Here is a 23,624-nt window from a genome sequence, read left to right on the forward strand (position 1 = left end):
AGTCAGTTCAAGTCAGTAGATTAAGCACTGATAATGTTGCAGACACTGTGTCAAGCAGTGGAAATTAAAAAAGGGGGGGAGTGCAAAACTAGCCCTGTTTTCAAGGAGCTCACATTCTACCTGGAGGATATAGATAAGAAAATAAATGAAGATATATATGCTATGTACAGGGTGGATGGACAACCATCTCAGAGGGAAAGATATTACTAAAAGATATTACTAATAGCTACAAGAGATGGGAAAAAGTCCTCTTACAGAAAGTGAAATTTGAGCTGACTCTTGAAGAAATCTGGGAAGACTTCCCATGCAAAGGAAATCCTCCCAAATTCCCCTCTAAACAACTAGAAAGCTTGAAATAGTGAAGGACCAGAACCCAAAACTCACATTAAAAGACTAGGTCACAAAAAAAAAAAAAAAAAAGGCAGGGAAAAAATGATCAAAAAATGATAATAAATTTTACTATAGAAAGTTACTATGATAATAGGGAGGATCAAGGCATAAATTTAGAAGAGGACAAACTGTGAAGCCTTAAAGAAGAATGTAATTTGGTCTCAGACTCAAAAATAATTCCTGGAAGAGCTTAAAAAAGGATTTGAAAAAAGCAAATGAAAGAAAAAATTGGTGGAAAATGAGAGTGATGCAAGAGAATCATGAAAAATGGTCAATGGCACAGGAAAAACTACACAAAAATCAACCAAGAAAAATAACTCATTACAAAATAGAATTGGTCCAGTGGGAAAAGGAAATACAAAAGCTCATTGAAGAAAATAATTCCTTAAAAATTAATTGAACATGTGCAAACTAATGACTCTATGGGACATCAAGATACAATAAAACAAAATTTTAAAAGTTGAAAAAAACCAGAAGAATATGCGAAATTTCTCATTGGAAAAACAACTGTTCTAAAAAAATAGATCCAGGAAAGCCATCATAATAATTAAACAAAAAGCCTGCACAACATCTTTCAAGATATTATCAAGGAAAATGGTCCAATATATTAGAATCAGAAGGTAAAGTAGAAATTGAAAGAATCCCGCAATCCTGGCCTGAAAGACATTAAAAACTCCCAGGTCAAGGATAAATATTGCAAACAATGACAAAGAAACAATTCAAAGATAAGAAACTACAGTCAGGATTACATAGGATTTGACTTTCACATTAAAAAAACAGAAGGCTTAGAATATAATGTATTAGAAGGCAAAGGAAATTAAAAAACCAGAAGGCTTAGAATATAATATATTAGAAGGCAAAGGGGTTAGGACTACAACCAAGGATCACCTATTCAACAAAATTGAATATAATCTTTTGGGGGAAAATTAATATTTAATGAAATAGAGGAGTTTCAAGCATTTCTAATGAAAAGACCAGAGCTGAATAAAAAACAAAATTGACCTCCAAATAAAAGACTAAAGGAAAACATAAAAAGGTTAAAAAAAAAAAAAAGAAATAAGAAAGGGAAATTCAATAAGATTAAATTGTTTATATTTCTATATGGCAAGATAATCATTTGCAATTTTTAACAACTTCATTACTATAAGAGCAATTAGAAAGAATATATGTAGACAGAAGGTGTGGATATAAGGCAACTTTGTGGGATGACAACCTTATAGACAAAATAAAGGCATGAGAAAGAAAATTGTACTGCAAGGTGAAGGAGGGAGATTAAATGTGATAAATTATCCCCCATAAAAAAGGCATGAGGAAGCTATTATAAAAGATGGGAAGACAAGGGATAGGGATGGCAGGCAAAGCTTAAATTTTATTCTTATCAAAATTGGTTCCAAAAGGGAATAATACACACACACACACACACACACACACACACACACACACACACACACACACACTTGGATATAAACCCTAAAAAGGGACAGGAATACTAAAAAGGGGAGGAGGGATTAATATAAAGGAGGGTATGTAGAGAAAGGTGGTGATCAGAAGTAAAACACTTGTGATAAGGGAAAAGGTGGAGGAGCAAGAGAGAGAGTGGGGTAAACAAAAATAGCATGAATAGAAATACAGTTAATTATCATAACCATAAATGTGAATGGAATGAACTCACCCATAAAACAGAAGCAGAATGGATGAAAAACCAGAATCTTACAATGTGTTATTTACAAGAAACAAATCTGAAGCACAGAAATATACACAAGGTAAAGGTAAGAATCTATTTTGCTTCAGCTGAAGCAAAGAAAGCAGAATTAGCAATCATGATCTCAAACAAAGCAAAAATCTAATTTAAAGCAATAATGAAGGAAATTGTATCTTGCTGAAAAATACAATGAAGTTATATCAATATCATATATATATATAAACATTAAATGGTATAGCATTTAAATTTTTGAAGGAATTATAAGAGGAAATAGATAATAAAACTACCAGTGGGGGGACCCTCAACTTTCCTCTCTCAGAATTAGATAAATCTAACAACAACAACAACAAAAAAAACCAAGGAAGACATTAAGGAGGTGAATAAAATTCTGCAAGAATTAGATATGATAAATGTCTGGAGAAAATTGAATGGGAATAGAGCAGAATATATCTTTTTCTCAGTGGCACATGACACCTACATAAAAATTGACCATGTATTAGGACATAAAAACCTTATAATTAAATGTAGAAAAGCAAAAAGAATAAATGCACCCTTTTCAGATCATAACACAATAAAAATTATATTCTGTAATAGACAAGGAGAAGAGAGATTAAAAATTAATTGGAAATTTAAAAATCTAATCCTAAAAAAATGAGTCAAAGAACTAATCACAGAAACAATTTTATTAAAGAAAATGACAACAATGAGACAATATACCAAAATTCATGGGGTACAGCCAAAGCATTACTTAGGGGAAAATTTATATTTCTAATTGATTACATTAGTAAAACAGAAAAAACAGATCAATAAATGAACCAAAATAAATTAAAAAAAGAAGAAATTAAAAATCCTCTTTAAATATCAATTTAGAAAATATGAAAATCAAAGGAGAGATTAATAAAATTGAAAGTAAGAAAGCCATTGAATTAACAAATAAAACTAGAAGCTGGTTTTATAAGGAGGAACCTCAATAGGTAAACCACTGGTTAACTTGATTTCAAAAAGGAAAGAAATAAATCAAATTACTAGTATCAAAAATGAAAGGGATGAATTTATTACCAATGAAGAGGAAATTAAGACAATTGTTAGGAGCTATTTTGCCTAATTTTATGCCAATATATTTGACAATCTAAATGAAATGGATGAATATCTATAAAAATATACATTACCCAGATTAATAGAAGAAGTAAAATATTTAAATAGCCCAATATAAGAAAAATAATTGATCACACTTTCAATGAACTGCTTAAGAAAAAATCCTTAGGAGCTCATTTGACAAAAACTGCTAGGAAAACTGAAAAACAGAATGAAGGGTTGCAAAAATGATTTTTTTCTAAAGAGCATGCTGACTAGTCACCATTCTCCTTAATAAATTGCAATAGTTATCAGTAATGCAAACTCTTTTGTTTGACATTTAAAGTTTTTTTCTAAGTTTTCATTTAAAGTTGATTTCTAACCTTATTACCCATCTAAACCTGCTCTTTTCAAAATTACCAATCTATTCTTTACTGTCAAATAATATGTATTATTTCCCCTCACGCCTCATCCTTCTTCATCTATCTTCATTTGACACTATTGCTCACTCCTGGATTTTCCTCTAGGTTTTCCACATACCATACTTCCTATTTTACCCATCTTTTTTGGTCTCCTCATCTGGCTTTATCTTTCATATCATGCCCTCTAACTGTGGGTATTCCCCAAGGTTCTGTCATGGGTTTCCTTCTGCCAATTCCAGGTGAGGGAATGGGTGGGTCCATCTCTTTGAGTATATTTAGTAAACTCTGCCTATTGCCAATTCATTTGGGGAAATGGTGATTGGTAAAATCTGGTTCTGGAAGTGTGTGATGATGTGTTGTTGGAGGGCCTTGCCCTATTTTGGATTTTCTGTGATTATTTTTGGTCTGCTCACTGTGTGGTTAAGAAAACAAACAAACAAAAACCAAACTATAACTTGGTACAACTAACAAATTGTTTCTTTCCTTCTGGGTTGTGATTGAGGAAAGACTTGTTACAAGGCTTCAGGTGGGGAGAGAAGCCTTAGGCCCTTCTCACCCCACATGGGATGCTGTAAATACAGAGGGCCTTTTTCCTTGTCTCATATTTGTTCTTTCTTCTCCTGGGTGAATGAATGTTGGGGAAGTAAAGGGCTAAACTATCCTTGAGCATTTCAAAAGTTTAAAAGCTATTAGAATTTTAGGAACTGGAATCTTTCTCAGAGTTCAATGGCAACTGAATCTACTGACACATTTAATCCTAAAAGTAATCTGTAGGAAGAAGCTCAACAGTGAACTAGGCTGCAGCATCTTCATCCAGGTCACACCTGGATGTGACTGTAGTGGGGCAGATGTGCCTACAAAGCTTCAAAAAGCTGGTCGTCAGATTTCAACCTATTTGGGAGGTAGGGAGGTTACGCTATTATTTTTGTGCAGATGACCAAGATCTATACATACAGCCTCAGTTTCTCCCATAGACTTCAGTCCCTCCTTCATCATCAATTGTCTATTGAACCCTTCTACCTGGAAATCTTAAATTCAATAGGTCCAAATTAGAATTCATCATCTTTTCCCCTAAAACCTTCCCTCTTCCAAACTTTCTTATTTTTCTTGTCCCCATCCTTATAATCAGTGAAGTCTATAAACTTTGACCCATCATTCTCCCCTCCCATATCAAATTAGATTCCAAATTTTATTGGATTTTGTGTGTGTGTGTGTTTTTGTTTGTTTGTTTGTTTGTTTGTTTTTGTGAGACAAGTGGGGTAAGGTGGTTTGCCCAGGGTCACATAGTATCTGAGGCCAGACTTGAACTTAGGTCCTCCTGACTCCAAAGCTAGTGCTCTATCCACTGTGCCATCTACCTTTCCCTTCCCAAATCTTGCAGTTTTTCCTTCACAACATCTCACATCTAATTCCTCTCCACTCACACAGCCAGAACATCATATCTTGTCTAGTTTATGCAATAATTTCCACATGGGTCTCCTTGGCTAGATTCTTCTTGCTCGTAATGCTAGAGAAACTGAGGCAAGATAGAGATTAGAGAGTTTTTAATATTTTTTTTGGATTTCTGAGAGGGATAGATTTTCTAAGACCAAAAGATCCATTTTGGTCCCAGGGCTGATATCTTAAACATTCAGCATCAGCATCAGCAAAGAATGTGAGATTCCAATGAATTATATACGTTTCCATAGAACAAGGTAGACAAGGGGGTGGAGGGCGAACATTGGTAAATGGCGGAAATTTCCAAGAAGTGACCATCAATCCGGTTCTGACAGGGTTGGGGGGTGAGGACCATAAATTCTTTATAACTTAGGAGGGTTTATGAGCCAAGAAGTTTGAACTCCCCCTTCTCTGGGATTATACATTTATAGTTTATGACTCTTTTAGAATGCCAGAGTGGCCAGATCTCCACAGTCCTAATTATCTCAATCCTAATGATCAGGAAGGGGGGGCTGCAATGAGGGGGCAGAACAATTTAGGGAAATTGAGGCAAGACAATAAAAGGAAACTGTGATACAACTCCAGTCCATCCTATGCTCCTGTTGTGATTTTCTTTAAGCACAGATCTGACTAAGTGACTCTCTTACTCAATTACCTCCATTGGCTTGTATTGCCTCTAGGATCAAAAATCAAGTTCTATTTAGCTTTTAGAGCCCTGTACAATCTGACCCCAGCCCATCTCTCCAGCCTCATTTCCAGGCAGATATGCTCCCTCTCTTGTTATGTAAATGTATGCATACATATATACACATGCCTATATGTATATGTGTGTACATACACACACACACACACATACTTTAATATATTTAGAGGTAGATTCAGAGGGAAGGCACTAAGATAGAGGGAGCAATCTCAGCAAGTGGTTAATTAATTGTGAGAATGAGTGAACCACCCTGACTCCATCTTGCCACTCATTTCTAGAGCTAGCTTAATTCCCTTTCTATTTGATTATCAATCTAATCCAATTTCTAGCCTGTGAGAAAACTATCCAATTGAGGAAATTGGAAGAAAACTTATTTTATTGTTTGAACTTAGTCCTACATGGCTAGGAAACTGGACTACTTTTCTCTGCTGCTTAGAGACCCTTAACTAAGGACCTAGGTTATACTGACCAGAAATTCAGTCAGATTCTAAGATTAACACAAAGAGTTTTCTCATAATTAATTCCTCAAGTCCCTATGTCTTATCTGAAAACTGATCCCATATTGCTCAATCAGTATTGTTTCTGTATTCCTATGGTTGTTTACAGACACTTGGGGAGAGTGGGATATCTCTTTTTCTGGATTTAGAAAATTTTATCTGTTCACTCTCTCCCTTTCAACTTGGAAAGTCCCTAATCTTTCATCCAATTAGAAATCCAATTAACTAATATTCTATTGGTTCTTTTTAACTAATTGGCCTTGTTTGATCCATTATTTTTAATGTATAAAAAGTCAATTTCCTATTGAATCTTAAGCTGAAGAAGGGGTCTGGGTCCAGTTTGTTGGGCAATTGGATGCAATATGTTGCTATGCTCAGAAAATTGAATTCAGAAAGATGAATCTTCTTGATTCCAGCCCTGGCTCTCTATTCACTGTACCAACTAGATGCACCTGGATAAATCACCTAACCCCTATTTGCTTCAGTTTGGCATCTGTAAAATGGGGATACATTGGAGAAGAAAATAGCACTCCAGTATCTTTCCTAAGAAGACCTCATGTGTACTTGGGGTCTCAAAGAGTTGAATATAACTAAACAAGAATATCATCATCATCATCATCATCATCATCATCATCATCATCATCATCATCATCATTATATGATATGATCTCCTCCTACCTTTCCAGTCTTCTTACACCCCACCCCTAGGTGACTCAGAGACCCTAACTTCTTTGGACCTAACTCTGGGAATTTTCACTAGTCCTTTCTCTCTACATCTCATCTCCTAGCTCCCCTGGCTTCTTTCAAATCTCAGCTAAACTCCTGTTTTCCAATACCTTTAATAAACTGGTGTCTTCCTCTCTGTGGCTTATTTCCATTATATCCTGTCTAATTAGTTTGCACAAACTTGTTTACATGTCTCCTCCTTTAGAATGAATTATTTGAAGTGTAAGCTTAAGGAATTTGCTTTTTTTTTTTTTGTACAATAATTCCAGTGATATGTCTAATAAATGCTCATTAATTGAGTCTCTACAAACATTATAGAACATTAACAAAATATATCATTTGGAAAAGAACTCTACTTGAGTCTTTTCTAAGAACTTCTAAAATTTAAAAAAAAAAAAAGCTTCCTCATTAATATTTAAGAGGAAGGCTAGAATTCATGGTATTGTAGCAAAAGTGCTACATGGATAGCCAGGAGAAACATGAGTTTAAATCCCACTTCTGACACTTATTAGTTGTGTGATCATGAGTAAATCACCCTTGTGAGCCTTAGATTCCTTACTTTTCTTGAAGGATTGTTCTGAAGGTTAAATTAAGTGGTATATAGGATTAGGTGGCACAGTAGATAGAGCATCAGCCTTAGAATGAGGAGGATCTCAGTTCAAATGTGGCCTCATATACTTACTAGTTGTGTGATGCTGAAAAAGTCACTTAACCCTGATTGCTTCAAAAAATAACAGCAACAACAAAAAAATTGAATTACATATGTGTAAATATATGTATTCATATATGAATTGGATTATATATGTGTACATATGTATATATATGTAATTTTGTAAATCTTAGATTGCTATGTAAATGTCACTAATGTTAACTACCTTATTCTGTTTTCTAAAGATAGTAAAAGAAATGTCTATGCCAACTATAATGAAAAGGAAATTCCTTTCCTTATCTTCAGAATCCTTTTCCTTTCTTTCATTACCTGGTTTCTTGGCCTCTTTAGTCAAAATAATTTTGATGGCTTTACCTTTCCCTACTTTGTCTATGATAGGATTAATATCTACCAGTATTTCTCTACATTATGGTTTGAGCTTTCTCCTCCCCCTTTCCTCCTGGGAGAGGAATTTTTCTTAAAAGGAAATGACAGCTAGGTGGTGAAGGAGATAAAGTACCAAGTCTGGAGTCAGAAAAACTCATTTTCCTGAATTCAAATCTGACCTCATACTAACTGTGTGACCCTGGGCAAGTCATTTAACCCTCTTTGTCTCAGTTTCCTCATCTGTAAAATGAGCTGGAGAAGGAAATAAACCATTCCAGTATCTTTGCCAAGAAAACCCCAAAGAATTGGATACAAATGAACAATAACAATAAAAGGAAACAAATCCATCCCAAGACCTGATTAGCCCCAGATTGCCTGGTGAAACTTCCTGGTTACCTACGGCACAAAAAGTCTATGCCAAATAAAGCTGGGGGCCTCTTTTGAGTTTGTAGATTTATGAAGACCACTTGAGTCAGTGTGCCTTTGTCATATCCTGCTCTCATGACTGTATTTTTTTCCCATACAGAGATGAAGGGGATCTCTTATAGAGAAATTAAGTACCACTGTTTCCTTATTGCATATCCTTGCTGGGTTAGGGCAAACCAAACATCTTTTTGTTAACTGTTCCAGGACTTTTGAGTACTTCATTTTGTCCCAGAATCAACTCTGAACTCTGAGAAAACAGGCGTTAGAAGAACCTTCAACATCAGCTCCGCCACAGATACATCTAACCCCCATATATTTACTCTCATCTAACTTATCCTTTTCTGTAATTCCAAACAAGCTTCTTTTGTATATAGTTTCTATCATTTCTAATCATTCATCATCTCTTTTTCTATTTCCAAACTTTTCTGCATAAACAAACCAAGATGTTTGGTGAGATGGGAGATAAAGGTTCTATAGAGGATACTGACGCCAAAAAGAGGCAGAGAATGTAGGTTCACACCTGGGATTGGCTACTCCCCTCCCTCTATGACCTTGGGGAAAGACACTTAACTTCTCTGAGTCTCAGTTTCCTCATCTGTAAAATAATGATCTCTTAGGTCCCTTCTAAATTCATGATGTTCCACTCCAAGAATATAACTGAACAAAAACATTCACAATTGCTTTACTGGGCATTTTATATTACATTCTACTAATAATAGGCAACCAGGTGGCTCAGTAGATAGAGCACCGGACCTGGAGTCAGGAAGATTCCTCTGTGAGTTCAAATTTGACTTCAGACACTTACTAGCTGTGTGACCTTGGGCAAGTCACTTAACCCTATTTACCTCAATTTCCTTATCTCTAAAATGGCCTGGAGAAGGAAATGACAGATCATCACTCTCATATGTACCAAGAAAATTCCAAATGGAATCACAAAAAGTCAGACTTAATTGAAACAATTGAATAACAACTCACAAGAGTTGATTTGGGTAGAGAAATGATATGGTTAGTCCTGTGCTTTAGAAAAATCACATGGACTTGGCTCTTTTCAACAATGAGGTGATTCAAGGCAATTTCAATACACTAGGGATGGAGAGAGGAAAGAGAGAACTATGAAGACTGAATGTGGATTAAAACATAATATTTTCACCTTTGTTGTTGTTTGTTTGCTTGGTGGTTTTTTTTTCCTTCTCATGTTTTTTTCCTTTTTGATTTGTTTTTTCTTGAATAGCATGATGAATACAGAAATATATTTAGAAGAACTGAATGTTTAATTCATATTGGATTGCTCGCTGTCTTGGGGAGGTGAAAGAAGAGGGAGAAAAATTTAGAACACAAGGTCAAAACAAAAGTGAATGTTGAAAACTATTTTTGCATGTATTTGGAAAAATAAAATAATATTCTAAAAAGATAAGAAAAATCACTTGTGTAACTGGAAGATGGACTAGAGCTCATTTGCAAACAATTCATATTTCTAACCACTGAAGAAAGGTTGGCTAAAGACCAGCATAGTAACATAATGGAATATTATTGCTTTATAAAGATAAATAAATATGAAAAAACACTAAGACACATAGAATAAAGACATACCAAGGGATGAGGATTAAAGAAAGAGGAATTAGAAAACATTAACACAAACTGACTTTTAAAAGTACAAAGCTGGAAAAAAAAAAAGGCTCAGAAAGAACCACAGGAGCCTAGATTTACAGCTGGAATGGACACCAAGGCCAGTGCCCTCATTTAACAGATGAGAAAAGTACAAGCCTTGGACACTTACTAGCTGTGTGACACTCGGCAAATTATTTGACTTCTCTGTGTCTTATTTTTTTCCTCTGGAGAAAGAAGGGATTAAACGGCCTCTGAGGATTCTTTCAGTTCTAAAACTATGATCCAGTCTTGATCCCAAGTGAACTCTTGTTTTGATAATGTTCATATGTGTGTGTGTATGTGTATGTGGTTTTATTGGAAACTATATTGCTTATTTTATTTGAAACTGTATGGTGCTCTCTAAAAGTGAATTAAATTGTGGTTATTTGTATTAAATTTATAAGGAAAATAATTTAAAGAAATGCCCCAGGCCAAAGACAGTCATGTTGCTTAAATGGCAGGATTTGACTGGTCCAGCAAAGGCCTCCAAACAAACACTTCCCCTCCCAGCCTGCCTGAACACCACCTTCTGAAATTCCAATCACTACCATTCATTCCTATAGGGGAGGGGCCTTTCCAGGTAATCTCTTTTAAATGCAAATACTGGGGCCTAGGTTAACCCTTTAATAACAGAAATAATTGACATTTAGGCTTGTAAAAACATTTGACATGTTATCTACTTTGAACCTCAAAACAACCCAGGAAGGTATTATTATCCTCATTTTATAGATATGGAAACTAGTTAAGTGACTTTCCTGGATCATACTGCTAATATGTGACAGAGGTGAGATTTAGTGCAAGACCTTCCTAATTTCATTCAAATCTAGCACTCTTAGTTATCCCACCAAATAATTTGGTCTTTAGAAGCAAGGAAGGAATGAAACAAGCATTTATTAAGCACTTACTATGTCCTGGGAACTGTGCTGAGTGCTTTAGAAATATTCTCATTTAATCCTCACAATAATCCCGGGAGAGAGGGCTATCATTATTCCCATTTTACAGTTGAGGAAACTGAGGCAGACAGTCGTTAAAGTCCAGGGTCACATAGATAGTAAATATCTGAGGTGACATTTGAACTCAGATCTTCCTAACTCCTAATTCTAGGCCCACTGCTTCATCTATTATACCACCTTCACAGTTCATGTAAACAGTTACATCAGCTCTGACTGAAGATAGCTGAGGACTGAGGATCTAGAAAAGGATGGTTTTGAAGCCCTGGACAGCCTTCATCTCTAGCTTTTGCACAAACACCACCTCACCAGACCACTAGCAGAGTCCTTTTTCTCTCCTTCAGAGAAGAAAAGTTGCCTTGGATTTGCTTTGAATATCTTTTATATATGTGGTGGAATCTAGACAGCTGACCTCAAAACCAGTAGGAGTTATTTGACACCTCATTTCCTAAACAACTCCTTTGTTGGTCTCCTCCGAGACTAAATGGAGAAGGCGCCAACTGGCATTGATAGACCAGGATCCTCACTGGGATTCCTATACCACCAAAATAACTGGTCCAGACTTTGTCCTGTATGTATATGGAGTCTCCTATAGAATTTAAGTTCTCTGAAGGCAGAACCTTTCATTTTTGTCTTTGAAGCTTCAGAATTGAGCACACACTCAGGAAGCACTTAATGCTCAGTGATTGATTCTTTGAAGAATTCATGATTTCAGGGGTAGTTTTAAGTGGCTAGAGACTGGGGACGTTATGCCCTGAATAGAATTATTATAGCACCTTCCCTCCCCCTCTTCCTTGCCATTAGGACTGGGAGAATTGAGTCAGGAAAAACCTTGAAGTTCTGGCCACTTTACATTTCATTGTATCATAAAATCCAGGTTCCTTATCTCAATCCTTGCTAGGATAGTTACCCCCCTTTTGAGTATTGCCCCTCTCCTAAATGTCTCCAGACTTATCCTGTCAGGATTAAGTTATGATCCTTTCCTGGAATTATGGCTTGTCCACTCACCCAGTGTTCTCGCCCCCCTTATCTGCCTTTGTTTCCCCTATAAGACTGTATACTCAGGTTATATATTCTGTTTGTAAACCCTACTTAGCTATAAAAGTTCCCTCCTTCAGTTTCTCAGGACCGGATAGTTTTTGAACATGAGTTTGATTTGGCCGCTAGTCTGAACTCTCCACATTAAAAGATTATAACCCAATCTCTGTCTTGCTTCAGTTTCTCTGGGATTATAGGGACAGCACTGGGCATCTGGGAGCAGGGAAGGGATGGCTACATTAGGATGTGGAAAGTTCAATGCTCTCTTAGGGGGTCAGTCCTCCTTAGAACTCCCCTGACTATTCCTGAGCCCCTCTTCCTGTCCCCTTCCATCCCCTTACCTCATCAGGCACCATGACGAGAGGATACTTGTCCTCAGACAGGAAGTTGAAGAGACACCAGAGTCGGAAGGCATCCTGATTGGACAAAGTGCTATTCCCGTTTCGGTTGGGCTGATAGTTCTTCTTAGCCGTCAGAGTCCAGCACAACTCATCAAAATGCTCCTTGACAAAAGCCCCCTCTTCCACCTGGGATCAGAGCCAAGACATCAGCCCAGTCTCAGGAGTGGGGTGGCTTACTAGATTCCCAGTGTGATCCAAATTTAGTCTCAGCTTGCTTTGCCCTGCCAAGCCCTTAGGGTATCAGAGCTCTAGGTTTGGAGACACATGAGTTGATGTGATGTCACCCTGCTAACTAAGAAGCCCCATCCCACCCAAGGGGAGAGAGAGAAGGAGTTTGGGGAGTTTGGGAGTAGAGGGGAAGCAGAGGAAGGAGACTAGTAAAAAGATGTGGATAAAACTAGTGAGGGAGAAGAACTATCTGGGGTCAGTTTGGTGAAATTGCGTACATAGTTGTCAAAGTAGAGGAGCAGGATTTGGAGTAGTAGGCTCGGAGAAGTAGTGAGTAGTGAGTGAAACTGAGTAGTGAGAAAAATTAGGAGTAGTGATTTGGCAGCCAAAGTAACTTGGAGTGGGTTGGAGGATGATGAGGAAGAATAGAAATGCCAAGGGAATTGGATGATAGAAAGTAGATTTAAAAAGTTGCAGTTTGAGAACCCAGGACAATGGGGTGGGTCAATGAGGGACAGAAATATATGGAAATGGCAACTAGGTGGGGAGAGGTTCGGAAGTGGTTAAAAGAGATAGGTATAAAGGTGGGGGCCAGGGGGGCCAGGGCTTGACTCTCACCTTGTCCAGGATGTACTTGTTGAGATAGGGCATGTAACCCTGGCTGGAGACTGGGCCATCATCATCATCCCGAAAGTGCTCCTCCAGGGCCACAGGGTCATGGGGAATGTGCAGCACCGTGTACAAGTTGTGGGACAAGACCTGGGAAAGGGATCTTTATTTTAATCCTCTAGTTCCCAAACAAAACTTTGACAAAGGTTCCTGTTCCAGCCCATTGAGCACAGGATAGCGCAGGACTTTGCTAAGTGGAGAAGGTCCTTCTTCCCCTGACTCCAGACAAGGACCACAAGGTCCAAGGAATACTTGGATGAGAGTCCTTTTTATGTTTAGAAAGATCATGGGTTCCAGAATGACAGATTGAAGGGACAAAAGTGGGGCCTTAATCCTCAAATCCATCAAACACTCATTGTTTCTCCATCAGTTTTTCCACACCCAGATGTGTCTGGAACTGGAATTCTGCTTGCAGGACTGTCAGGTTGGTGTACCTCCAGAAAGACCTCAGAAGGGTCAGATGCCAAATGATGAGGTATTTTGATACAGAGGGAAAAGTAATGAATGGCCAAGGAACCTGGAGGCACTAGTTAGATAGTCTGAGCACCAACATTATGTGACCTTGAGCAATGACATCCCCTCTCCAGTCCTGTCATTGTGTGACTTTAGGCAAGTCATTTCTCCTTTGCCATAAATCACCTCCTCTCTCTCATCTAGCCATTGTGTGACTTTAGGCTAGTCATTTCCTCTTCAGTTTTCCCACGTGAAGAATAAAGGCATTGAACTGAATGATTTCTGTGACCTCCCATCTGCAGAAAGCCCATTTTGATTAAAGCCCATTTTGTGTGTTTTGCCTTCCCACTTATCACAAAGGTAGGGAAAGGGATCAGAACTCGATTTGTGTTTTCATAGATTTAGGGAACTTCTCAGAGAGTCAACTCAATCTACAAAGGAAGGAAGCCTTTCTCTACAACTCATGGTCTCACAGTGAGAGATTAAGTGACTTTTTTTTGGCCAGGGTCACCCAGCCTGTTTGTGTCAGAAGAATCCAAGTCTTCCTAGCTTTTAGAGGCCAGCTCTATTTCCACTTATCCACACTGTTTCTCAGCAGTACAAAGGCAGTAGTGTAATAACTTGCCCTTCTTAGCATATTGTTCTGTTAAATTATTCTCCAGATAGCTCATGTTTGTACATGTACTCTAAGTCACTTAACTGCTCTGGCATTTATTTCGTCATTTGTGAAAGGAAGGGGTCTGGAGTAGATATTCTTAAAAGTCCCCTTTAGATATCTGGCTGATCCTGGGCAAGTCAATTGATCCTTTTGGCCTCAGTTTCCTCCCCTGTAAATTGAAGATTTATAACATGCCTTCAAAGGTTCCAACCAGCTCTAAAGAGATGATTCTATGGCATTCTATAATGTATGTTTTTAAAATACTGAGAAGGGATCAGATCAAAGTTTATAAAATCATGACGGGAATGGGAGGAGAAACACTGGCTTGTTTGAGAAATCCTGGCTGTACTAGAACAAGGGGGCCCCTTGAAGCTCAAGAGGAGAAAATTTCTGGTAAATAAGAGTAAGTACTGCTTTTTGTACTCTAAGTCAGGCGTTGGCAGACTTTCAGAGTCAACAGCCAAGGTTTAATTTATTCACAGCCATGCAATGGGTATGGGGAGGCCTGAGGAGGTGCTTTCCAGAGGATTGTACCCTCAAACTCTGGCCTCCCCAAGTATAACAACTGATTCTTATGTAGCCCCTAAACATTTGAAAAAGATTTTTTTCTTACTTTATTTGATTCCCACAACCACTCTGTTAAGGAAGGGGTTAAAACTACCATTTTACTGATTAAAGCAGAGAGTTAAAATAATTTGACCAACGCCACATGGCTATAAGTGTCAGAGGTAGTAAATGTTAGAGGTAGCTTTAAACCCAGATTTTTGAGTCTCTAAATCAGGTTTTCTTAACTTTTTTTTTCTGCTATGTTTTGGCAATCTTGTAATGTCTATAGATCTTTTCTCAGAACAATTTATCTTTCTTAAAGATTCATAATTGAAGGAAATGCTAAATTTCAGTTTGTCATTAATCAGTCATGTCTGATTCTTCATGACCTCATTTGCGGTTTTCTTTTCTTTTTTCAAGGCAATGAGAGTTAAATGACTTGCCCAGGATCACATAGTTAATGAGTATTAGATACTCAAGGCTGGATTTGAACTTGGATCTTCTCACTTCAGGGCTGGTACCCTAATCATTGTGCTATCTAGCTGTCCCCATATAGAACTGTCTTAGCAAAGATACTTGAGTGTTTTTTTTTCCAGCTTATTTTACAGATGAAGAAACTGAGGCCGAGAGAGGTAAGTGACCTGTCCATGATCACACAGCTAATATGTGTCTGAAACCAGATTTAAACATAGGAGGAGGAGTCTTCCTGACTCTAGGCTTGGTCTTCTATCCATTATATCCCCTATCTGCCCCAAATTTCAGTTAGACGTTAATAAAAATTCAGATAAGAATTTTTTTTTCTTTTCAAATTCATGAACTACCCCTTCCCCTAATTCTATCCACAGATTCTTTAGGGGTCCCAAATTAAGAACTGGTTAAAATTTGGTGCTCTGTATATATTATACTGCAGACAAGACATAAGAGGCAGTACTGAGGGATGAAGTCCTCCCTCTTCTTATGCTCAGCCAGGTCTAGCTTTGTAGCTTTGACACTAACTATAGCATCAGCATCTCTAATATGCCTCCAATGCTTGATCTCTGAAGTGTTAGAATGAATTAGGTCAAGAAAGATTCCAGGAAATCCAAGAATAACATATACCGAACAGATCACAAGAAGTTTGGGGACTATCTATAGTCTGTGAGGGTGATGCTCTTGACTGTAGTAACAGAAGCCCAGGCTGGGAGGAATAGAGCTTGCCAAGGGTGGACAAATCCACGGACTTATGGGTAGTGCTGAGTAGCATGCAGGAAGAATGGCTGCCCCATTCTAAATCACAGGACCAAAGCCAAAACAAAGCAAGTAAGGACAAAGCAGGAAGAAGCCATACATCAGAGTGACATACACACACCCATATGTAAACACACACATAAATATGAATTTAAAAAATTATTATTTATTTATATTGTGGTCCAGACCTATGAATGTAGGGAAATCCCACAACTGATGCTGACTGGCAGTTCTCCTCAAAGTTAAAGTCTGAGAGAGTTACCTGGGGAGACTGAAAGTTTTGATGACCCAATCTCCCTTAATTCTAGTGTTTTTTTTCTTGTCTATAAACAGCTAAATTGTACAGTGGATAGAGTATCAGGCCTAGAATCAGGAAAATCCAAATATGACCTCAGACACTTACTAAAAGTGGGATTCTGGGCAAGTCACTTAACCCTATTTACCTCAGTTTCCTCATCTGTAAAATAAGCTGGAGAAGAAAATGGCAAATTACTGCACTTTCTTTGCCAAGAAAACTCTAAATGAAGTCACAAAGAGTCAGAAACAAATGAACAACTTACATATACTTACTTTCTATCAAAACCTGGGTAAATAATCGACAAAACAATGCTTCCCTCTTTCTCCAAAAAACCTCAAACAAAGGATTGTGCCTCCCTTCTTCACACAAAGGTCCTTGTATTAACTCTCCTTGGTCTGTATGATTCTTCCTGAGCTGCCTCAAGTTTGTACATGTATGCTACATTCCTTCAGGAAAAGGCTTCTGCTTTCTGGTTTCTCCAAGTATGATGCTCAGAGCACATCACAAATACCCTAACCAGTTTTCCCCATGTCTCACCTAAAACCTCCCTGCTTTAACTTAAGCCTCCCTCTTCTTCCATTCTGGGTAGAAAGAAAGAGAGCTAGCTGTGTGATTGTGGTTAAGTCACATTCCCTTCTCTCAGAAATGGTTTCCCCAGTGATTAAATTGAGAAAATAGGTCTAAATGAAGGATTAGCAATTTTAAGGCCCATTTGGAAATCTAATAAAATGCTTCTTAGTATGCTTTTTAAATGCACAAAATAAAATATGTAGGACAACAATAGAAACCAATTATGTGGAAGAAGAAGTATAAATATATTTTAATATGTTTGTAATTTTTTTTGTCTGAACCCAAGAACTAGAAGATCTCTAAAGTCCCTTGTTCCTCTTCATGTATGGGCAGTTCCTCAGTCCCCACCTTACTTTTAATCACACCAGCCATCTCTTCTGAGACCAATTTAACAACTAGTTTCTTCATTTCTCTTTCTTGCTACTGCCCTTCCCTAGGCAAGGCCCACACAAGTCCAAGCTGGGGGAAGGGCTAAAAATTAGATTCCAGGGCTGTAACTATTGTGGGCCCAAATACCCTTGTGGGGTATTAGGATGATGAGAAAGGGAGGGCTCCAGGAAGCTAGGGCCTCAGAGCCTGTCCCCAGACAGAGAGGTTGGCAAACCTCAGAGAGCTATGGCTTCCTGAATAGGGTGTGCTCTGGCTAGCGCAGTTGGGGTCAGGAAAGGGGTGTGGTCACTTGGAGTGTTATGGCTGGGACCTAGGGATCTCAAGGATGGTGAGCAATGCAGAACCAATCTAAGGTCCCTCAGTTTGGGATGTATTTTTCCTCTAGAGGTCATTTATTGCAGTCATTTTATGGAGGAAAAAGCTGAAGCACACAAAGCCACATAGCTCATGAGGGATAGAGTCAGGACCACATTTTAGGACTTTTGATGACAGATCAGAGTTTTCCCTATTACTCCACATCCCATTTTACATAGTTAAGCACTTTGCCCAAAGTCACACAGCTAAAATTTGAATACATAAGTAAGCACATGAAGTTGCATTTGAATTCAGGTCTATCTGCTAACTTCTCTTCTCTTCATGTTCCTCAAGTCTGGGATGTATAATGATAGAAGGAAGTCCAGGCTGTGGGGAAGGGTAGCAGATTTAATCTCCTCCCACCTCTTACCCCCACAAGGAAGGGAGCAGAACAAATACTTGTCCTAAATAAGAATGTTCTGGTTGAGAGTTGCTCATTGACTCCTTTTTCACCACTCACATGATTTTTCCTATTCTCCTTCTTTCCGATCTGTGTAGGATTTCTCCTTGTATTTCTCCTACTTTGGACAAAACATTTTGGATCCACTCCAGTCCCTTCTTGGAACCTCTCCACTGACTCAGAGGTGGGCCACTGTGTTATCCCACCCTCGAGTGCAGTGGAGGTGATGTTGGGTATTAAATTAGCACTGGCATCAAGGACACTTCTGGGCACAGATCTGGATTTGAGGCAATGAGCTAATGCAAGGGTGTCAAACACCAGGGGGGCTGAACAATATCAAAATGTAATTGGAAAACATTTCACAAAATAAATAAAAATTCAATAGAACATAGTTAATGTTACTGTGTAGTTCCTAAGTCAAAATGTCAAATATGTCAAAAGTCAAAAATATATTTTCCTTTCTGTTTTGACTTTGACACTGTAAAAAATTTTGTAAGGAGAAAGAATATTTATTATGCAGTATGTGCTGGGTGGTCCAGTGGTTAGAGCACTGGGATAGGAATCTGAAAGTCTTGTCAGAGTTCCAATCTGGGCTCAGACTTACTAGCTATGTGACCTGGGAAAGTCACTTAATCCTATTTATCTCTGTTTCTTCATCTGTAAAGTGAGCTAGAGAAGAAAATGGCAAACCACTGAAAACTCTAAATGGAGTCACAAAGAGCAAGACATGACTAAACAACAATTACATACGAGGCACTGTGCTTATCACTGACTAAGGAAACAAAAAATGAACCAGTTACTTCTCTCAAGGAGCTTAGAAATCGGGGAGACAATATGGACTTATGATGAAAATAAACAAAACAGAAGGTACTTTAGTGAATGGAAGGCACCAGGATTTGGGGTGAAGACGTAGAATCAGGATAGACATCATATAGGAGATGCAGCTTGAGTTGAACCTTGAAAGTACCAGGGATTCTTGGAAATGTAGGTGAGGAGGAAGTGAATTATGTGCATGGGAAACAACTAGTGTGAAGTCATGGAGATGGAAGATGTAGCATCTAATGGAGAACAGGGTTTGATTGGATTGTAGAATGCAGAGAGAATAAGGATAAGGGATACAAAATAAAGCTGGAGAAGTTCTAACCTGGATCAGGTTTAAATGCCAAATAGAAGATATTTAATTTGTAAAGATAATTGGGGGCTGCTAGAATTTAACTGATGACCATGACTGGATATCATCAGACTCATACTTAGGGAAAGGGCACCAGCTAGGAAGCAAGGAAACCTCATTGTCAGATTCTCAGTCATGTGAGGAAAGTACTTTGTATGAGAGGAGCCAACTTCTCTCTGTTCAGCACTTGTTCAGCATATTTGTCACAAATGTTTTATTTTCCTTTTTTTTTTTTTCTGCAACTAGGTAGGAGGGAGAGAAAACAAAATTTTGTCCACTAAAAAAATAAAATTAAAATTAAAAAAACCTTTAAAGCTCTTATCATTTCTTTCCCCACAATGGCAATGAATGAGGAGAAGAAAATGTTTTCCCCCAAACAAAAAGTCTTGAAGGCCAAGAAGGCAGTGTTGAAGGATGTACATATGAAAAAATGAAACTCTCCTTAATCATCTGGTGACCCAAAACACTTTGGTTTGCAGGTAGCCCATGAAAAAGTGCCCCTAGTAGAAATAATCCAGCCTTTAGATAAATGTTTTTATTGATTGATTATGACATTATTAAGTTTTCCTTGACCAGATAATCTATTCTAAACAATATCAAGGAAAACAGAACCCTGGTATTCACTGTGGATGCCAAGGCTAACAAATATCAGATGAAGCATGCTTTAAAGATATGACGTCCACTGGGAAATGAGTATAAACTGTGAGCATTGTTTTTTTTGTTTGTTTGTTTGTTTTGTTTTGTTTTGTTTCTCTTCCCAGATTATTTTTACCTTGCGAATACAATCCTTCCTTTGCAACAACAACAACAAAATTCGGTTCTGCACATATATATTGTACCTAGGATATACTATAAGATATATAATATGTATGGGAATGCCTGCCATCTAGGGGAGCGGGTGGAGGGAAGGAGAGGAAAAACTCGGAACAGAAGGGAGTACAAGAGATAATGTTGTAAAAAAAAAAATTACCTATGCATATGTAATGTCAAAAAAAAGTTATAATTATAAAAATTAATAAAAAACAAAATTAAAAAAAATAAAGATATGACGTCAATGTCCTATCAGTGTCAATGCACTGATCTGGCTTGATGGAATTAAGAAGGCCTATGTCTAATTTGCCCAAGGCAATGATGCTTTGCATGTTTCCAACAAAATTAGAATCACCTAAACTACATTTATAACAATAAAGTCATCTACTCTTAAAAACAAACAAACAAAAATCTTTGTAGCTCTCAGCTGTTGGGGAGTGTTCAATATTGAGCTTTAAACCATCTTGCACAGTTCTGTTTTCACTATAAATGGACAAAAATACATTTTCCACCCTCTATTAGTAACCTCCAAAGAGCAAAAGATTTGGTGCCTTCTCAGCTTTATTTAGGTTGAATAATTCCTGCTCATTCAGCCTTTTCTAAAAAACCACATTTTTCTTTTTTCTTCATGATCTCTCCCTGGGTTTCCTTAGGATTGATCAAAAGCATTTGAGGCAAGGTCAGTCCCAGGCTAAGGACAATCCAAGATCCATAATTCCCTAGAAGTACCAATGTTCGAGAGTAAGGAGATGGAAAGGTGGAGGTGAAAAGAAGGGAGGAATTCATTCTCTATTTTGGCCATTTGGTGTTGGTACTATTTATTTCTCTCTCTTCTTAACTTCTTCCTCTGTCTTCTGACCACTTCTCTATTGCTCTTTTGCCTCTTCCGGCCCCCCCTACTCTGACCATTACTTCCTCCCATTCCTGTTCCCTTGTCACTACGGAAGGGACTTTTTTGAGTTTTTCTTGATCCTCTCGCTCCCTTCTATGAATTGTGATGTCATCAATTGCTCCACTTTCCCTGGGAACTCTTCATTATTGACATAGTGAATCCCAGAGCATTGAATTTAGTCAGAGAATACCTACAAGAGAGTAGGCTAGAGGTCATATAGTCTAACCCCATCATTTTGTAGAAAACTCTTATAATGTCCTATGCATGACCAAAGATTTATATTATCATAGAATTGGAAGAGACTTAAGAGAGGGATTTAATCCAACCCCTCATTTTATAGATATGTAAACTGAGATCCAGGAAAATGGAAAAATGAAGTGATTTGCCTGCTCTAAGGTCAATTGATGCTCAGCTTGATTCTCATCCAAGTTAAGATGTAGCTGTAGAGTCAGAAGCAGCTATTAGATCTTTCCAAGGGTCATAAAGGAACATTAAATCAAATAACCTAAGCTTCTAGTGTATCCTTTCCTGGGAAATATACTGTCCCTAAATGCTTCAGGGAACTAAAGTGTAGCCCTAGATATAGGTCTGGACTTGGAAGGCCTCTCTGGTTGACCATGTAGTTAAAATGGGAGGGCCATAAATTGGAAGGAAAGGGAAAACAGGAAACATGGAGAAAAATTCCAGGGCCCCTGGTGATGAAGGATAAATGAATGCTATCTAAAATGGGGAAAACTAAAGAATGGTGGACACTGAATAACAAATTCAAATTTCTGGAGGAGGTTAGTTCAGGTGATGAAATCAAAATTACATATTTCTGCAGCAAAAGAGATTCAAGAATAAAAGGGAAAAATCTGTCTAAAACCCGTTATTTTTAACACATTACTCAGGAAGCCCAAGGAATCTCCTTCCTTGGATGTCCGTTACCCTTAAACTTCAGTGGTTCTGGATAAGAGGAGAAAGTGTCCTAGTTATGGGGCAATGGTAACAGGGTAGAGAGTGGACACAGAGACTTCCTCCCAGATCCTCCACTAAAAGTGGAGTACTAGGACATTTCTCCATGCTGGGTAGTTGGGTTTTTTGTTTGTTTAGTCATTTTGAGTCGTTTCCAATTTTTCATGATCCCATTTAGGGTTTTCTTGGCTAAGGTACTGGAGTGGTCTGCCATTTTCTTCTCCAGCTCATTTTACAGATGAGGAAACTAAGGTTATCAGGATTAAATGACTTTCCCAGGGTCACACAGTTATTAAGTCTCTTAAGCTGGATTTTAACTCAGGTCTTCCTGTCTCCATTGTGCCCCCTTGCTGCCCCATGCTGGACAGTTTCTTATGTCTTGTCTTCCTGTAAGCTCCTTGAAGGCAATGATTGTCTAGTCTTTGAATCTTAGCACAGTCTCTAGCAAACAGCAGGTGTTTAATAAATGTTTATTGACTAACTAAGGGTGATCTATAATAGGTCTCTAATGGGTGCCAGAGGTACCTGACAACTCTAACAGCAGATTTTCAGGATAAAGTTAACTGAAGTTGTGAGACTGTGGAACAGTCAGAAAAAAAGATGTTATGCTGTGGCTCTCCCAGCCTCCCTGGGTGGGATAGGAGAGGTTCTTATCTCCTGCTCTCTCCAGGAAAGCTTAAAACTCTTGCGCTATTGGGTAAATGGGGAGAAAAGAGAAATCAGTCTGGGGAAGAGGATGACTTGTTCTGACTTGAAGTGACTGGTCAGATTGCCAGGAATGAATCCCTGGGTACTCCTGTGAGCAATTGATCAGTGGAGTGGAGTAGTGAAAGTTTCAGGAACTCCAACTCTTTCTTGTAAATTGGCCTCAGGATTCAGGGAGGAAGAAGGTAGTTGACACATAAATACTCCTTTCATCCAGTCATTCTACAGTTTCATTCATCTCTGGGGCTTCATTTTTCTCAGCTGTAAAATGAGGGAGTTAGACTAGAGGGTCTCTAAGGTTCCGTCCAGTTCTAGGTCCATTATCCTATGATGGATTTTTTTTTTTTAACCTTTTATCCCTTTACCCACAACTTTAGAGTACTACTTTCCTCAAGTTCAAATACAAATTCCTCTTTTTGGCATTTAAAATCCTTCACAATTTGGCTCCCATCTATTTTTTTCCAGGCTTACTGCATGTTAAAAAGCACTATATGATTCAACTAAATGGGCTTTCTTGCAGGTTCTAGCAAATGACATTCCATTTCCCATCACCATCCTTATGCTCAAGGAAAGCACTCCCTCCTTGTCTCGTCTCCCAAATCCCTGGCCCTTCCTTCAGTTTGAGGGCAGTCTCTTCCATGAGGCTTTATCTCATTTCTCCTACCCCTGAAATGGACTTTATACACTTGCATATTGATTAATTAGAGGAAACATAAGTTCCTTGCAGCTGGGGATTATTTCATTTTTGACTTTGCAATCCCAGTGCCTAGCACAGTACCTAGTGTTTGAAAAGTTTCCCTCTCAGATGCTTCAAGCTGGCAAAGCCTTTCAAGAATCAAGTTTAGGGCCATCCCAGCCCTATGAGTAAGGTAGCCGAGTCCCTGCTTGCCTCTCAGCCCAATCTATTCCA

The 23,624-nt window shown here is 38.1% G+C and overlaps 1 protein-coding gene across 2 annotated transcripts in view; it reads right to left on the reverse strand.

Moving 5' to 3' along the window:
* Nucleotides 1-23,624, reverse strand: part of DEF6 (DEF6 guanine nucleotide exchange factor) — a 41,960-nt gene that overhangs the window by 17,330 nt on the left and 1,006 nt on the right. For both annotated transcript variants that reach the window (XM_074311188.1, XM_074311189.1), the window contains exons 2-3: nucleotides 13,236-13,376; nucleotides 12,390-12,575 (exon numbers count right to left, since the gene is read on the reverse strand). In XM_074311188.1, the coding sequence (XP_074167289.1) occupies nucleotides 12,390-12,575; nucleotides 13,236-13,376 (327 nt within the window). The remainder of the gene's footprint in view (nucleotides 1-12,389; nucleotides 12,576-13,235; nucleotides 13,377-23,624) is intronic.

The sequence above is a fragment of the Sminthopsis crassicaudata genome, chromosome 4 (assembly GCF_048593235.1).
Source record: "Sminthopsis crassicaudata isolate SCR6 chromosome 4, ASM4859323v1, whole genome shotgun sequence".
NCBI lineage: Eukaryota > Metazoa > Chordata > Mammalia > Dasyuromorphia > Dasyuridae > Sminthopsis > Sminthopsis crassicaudata.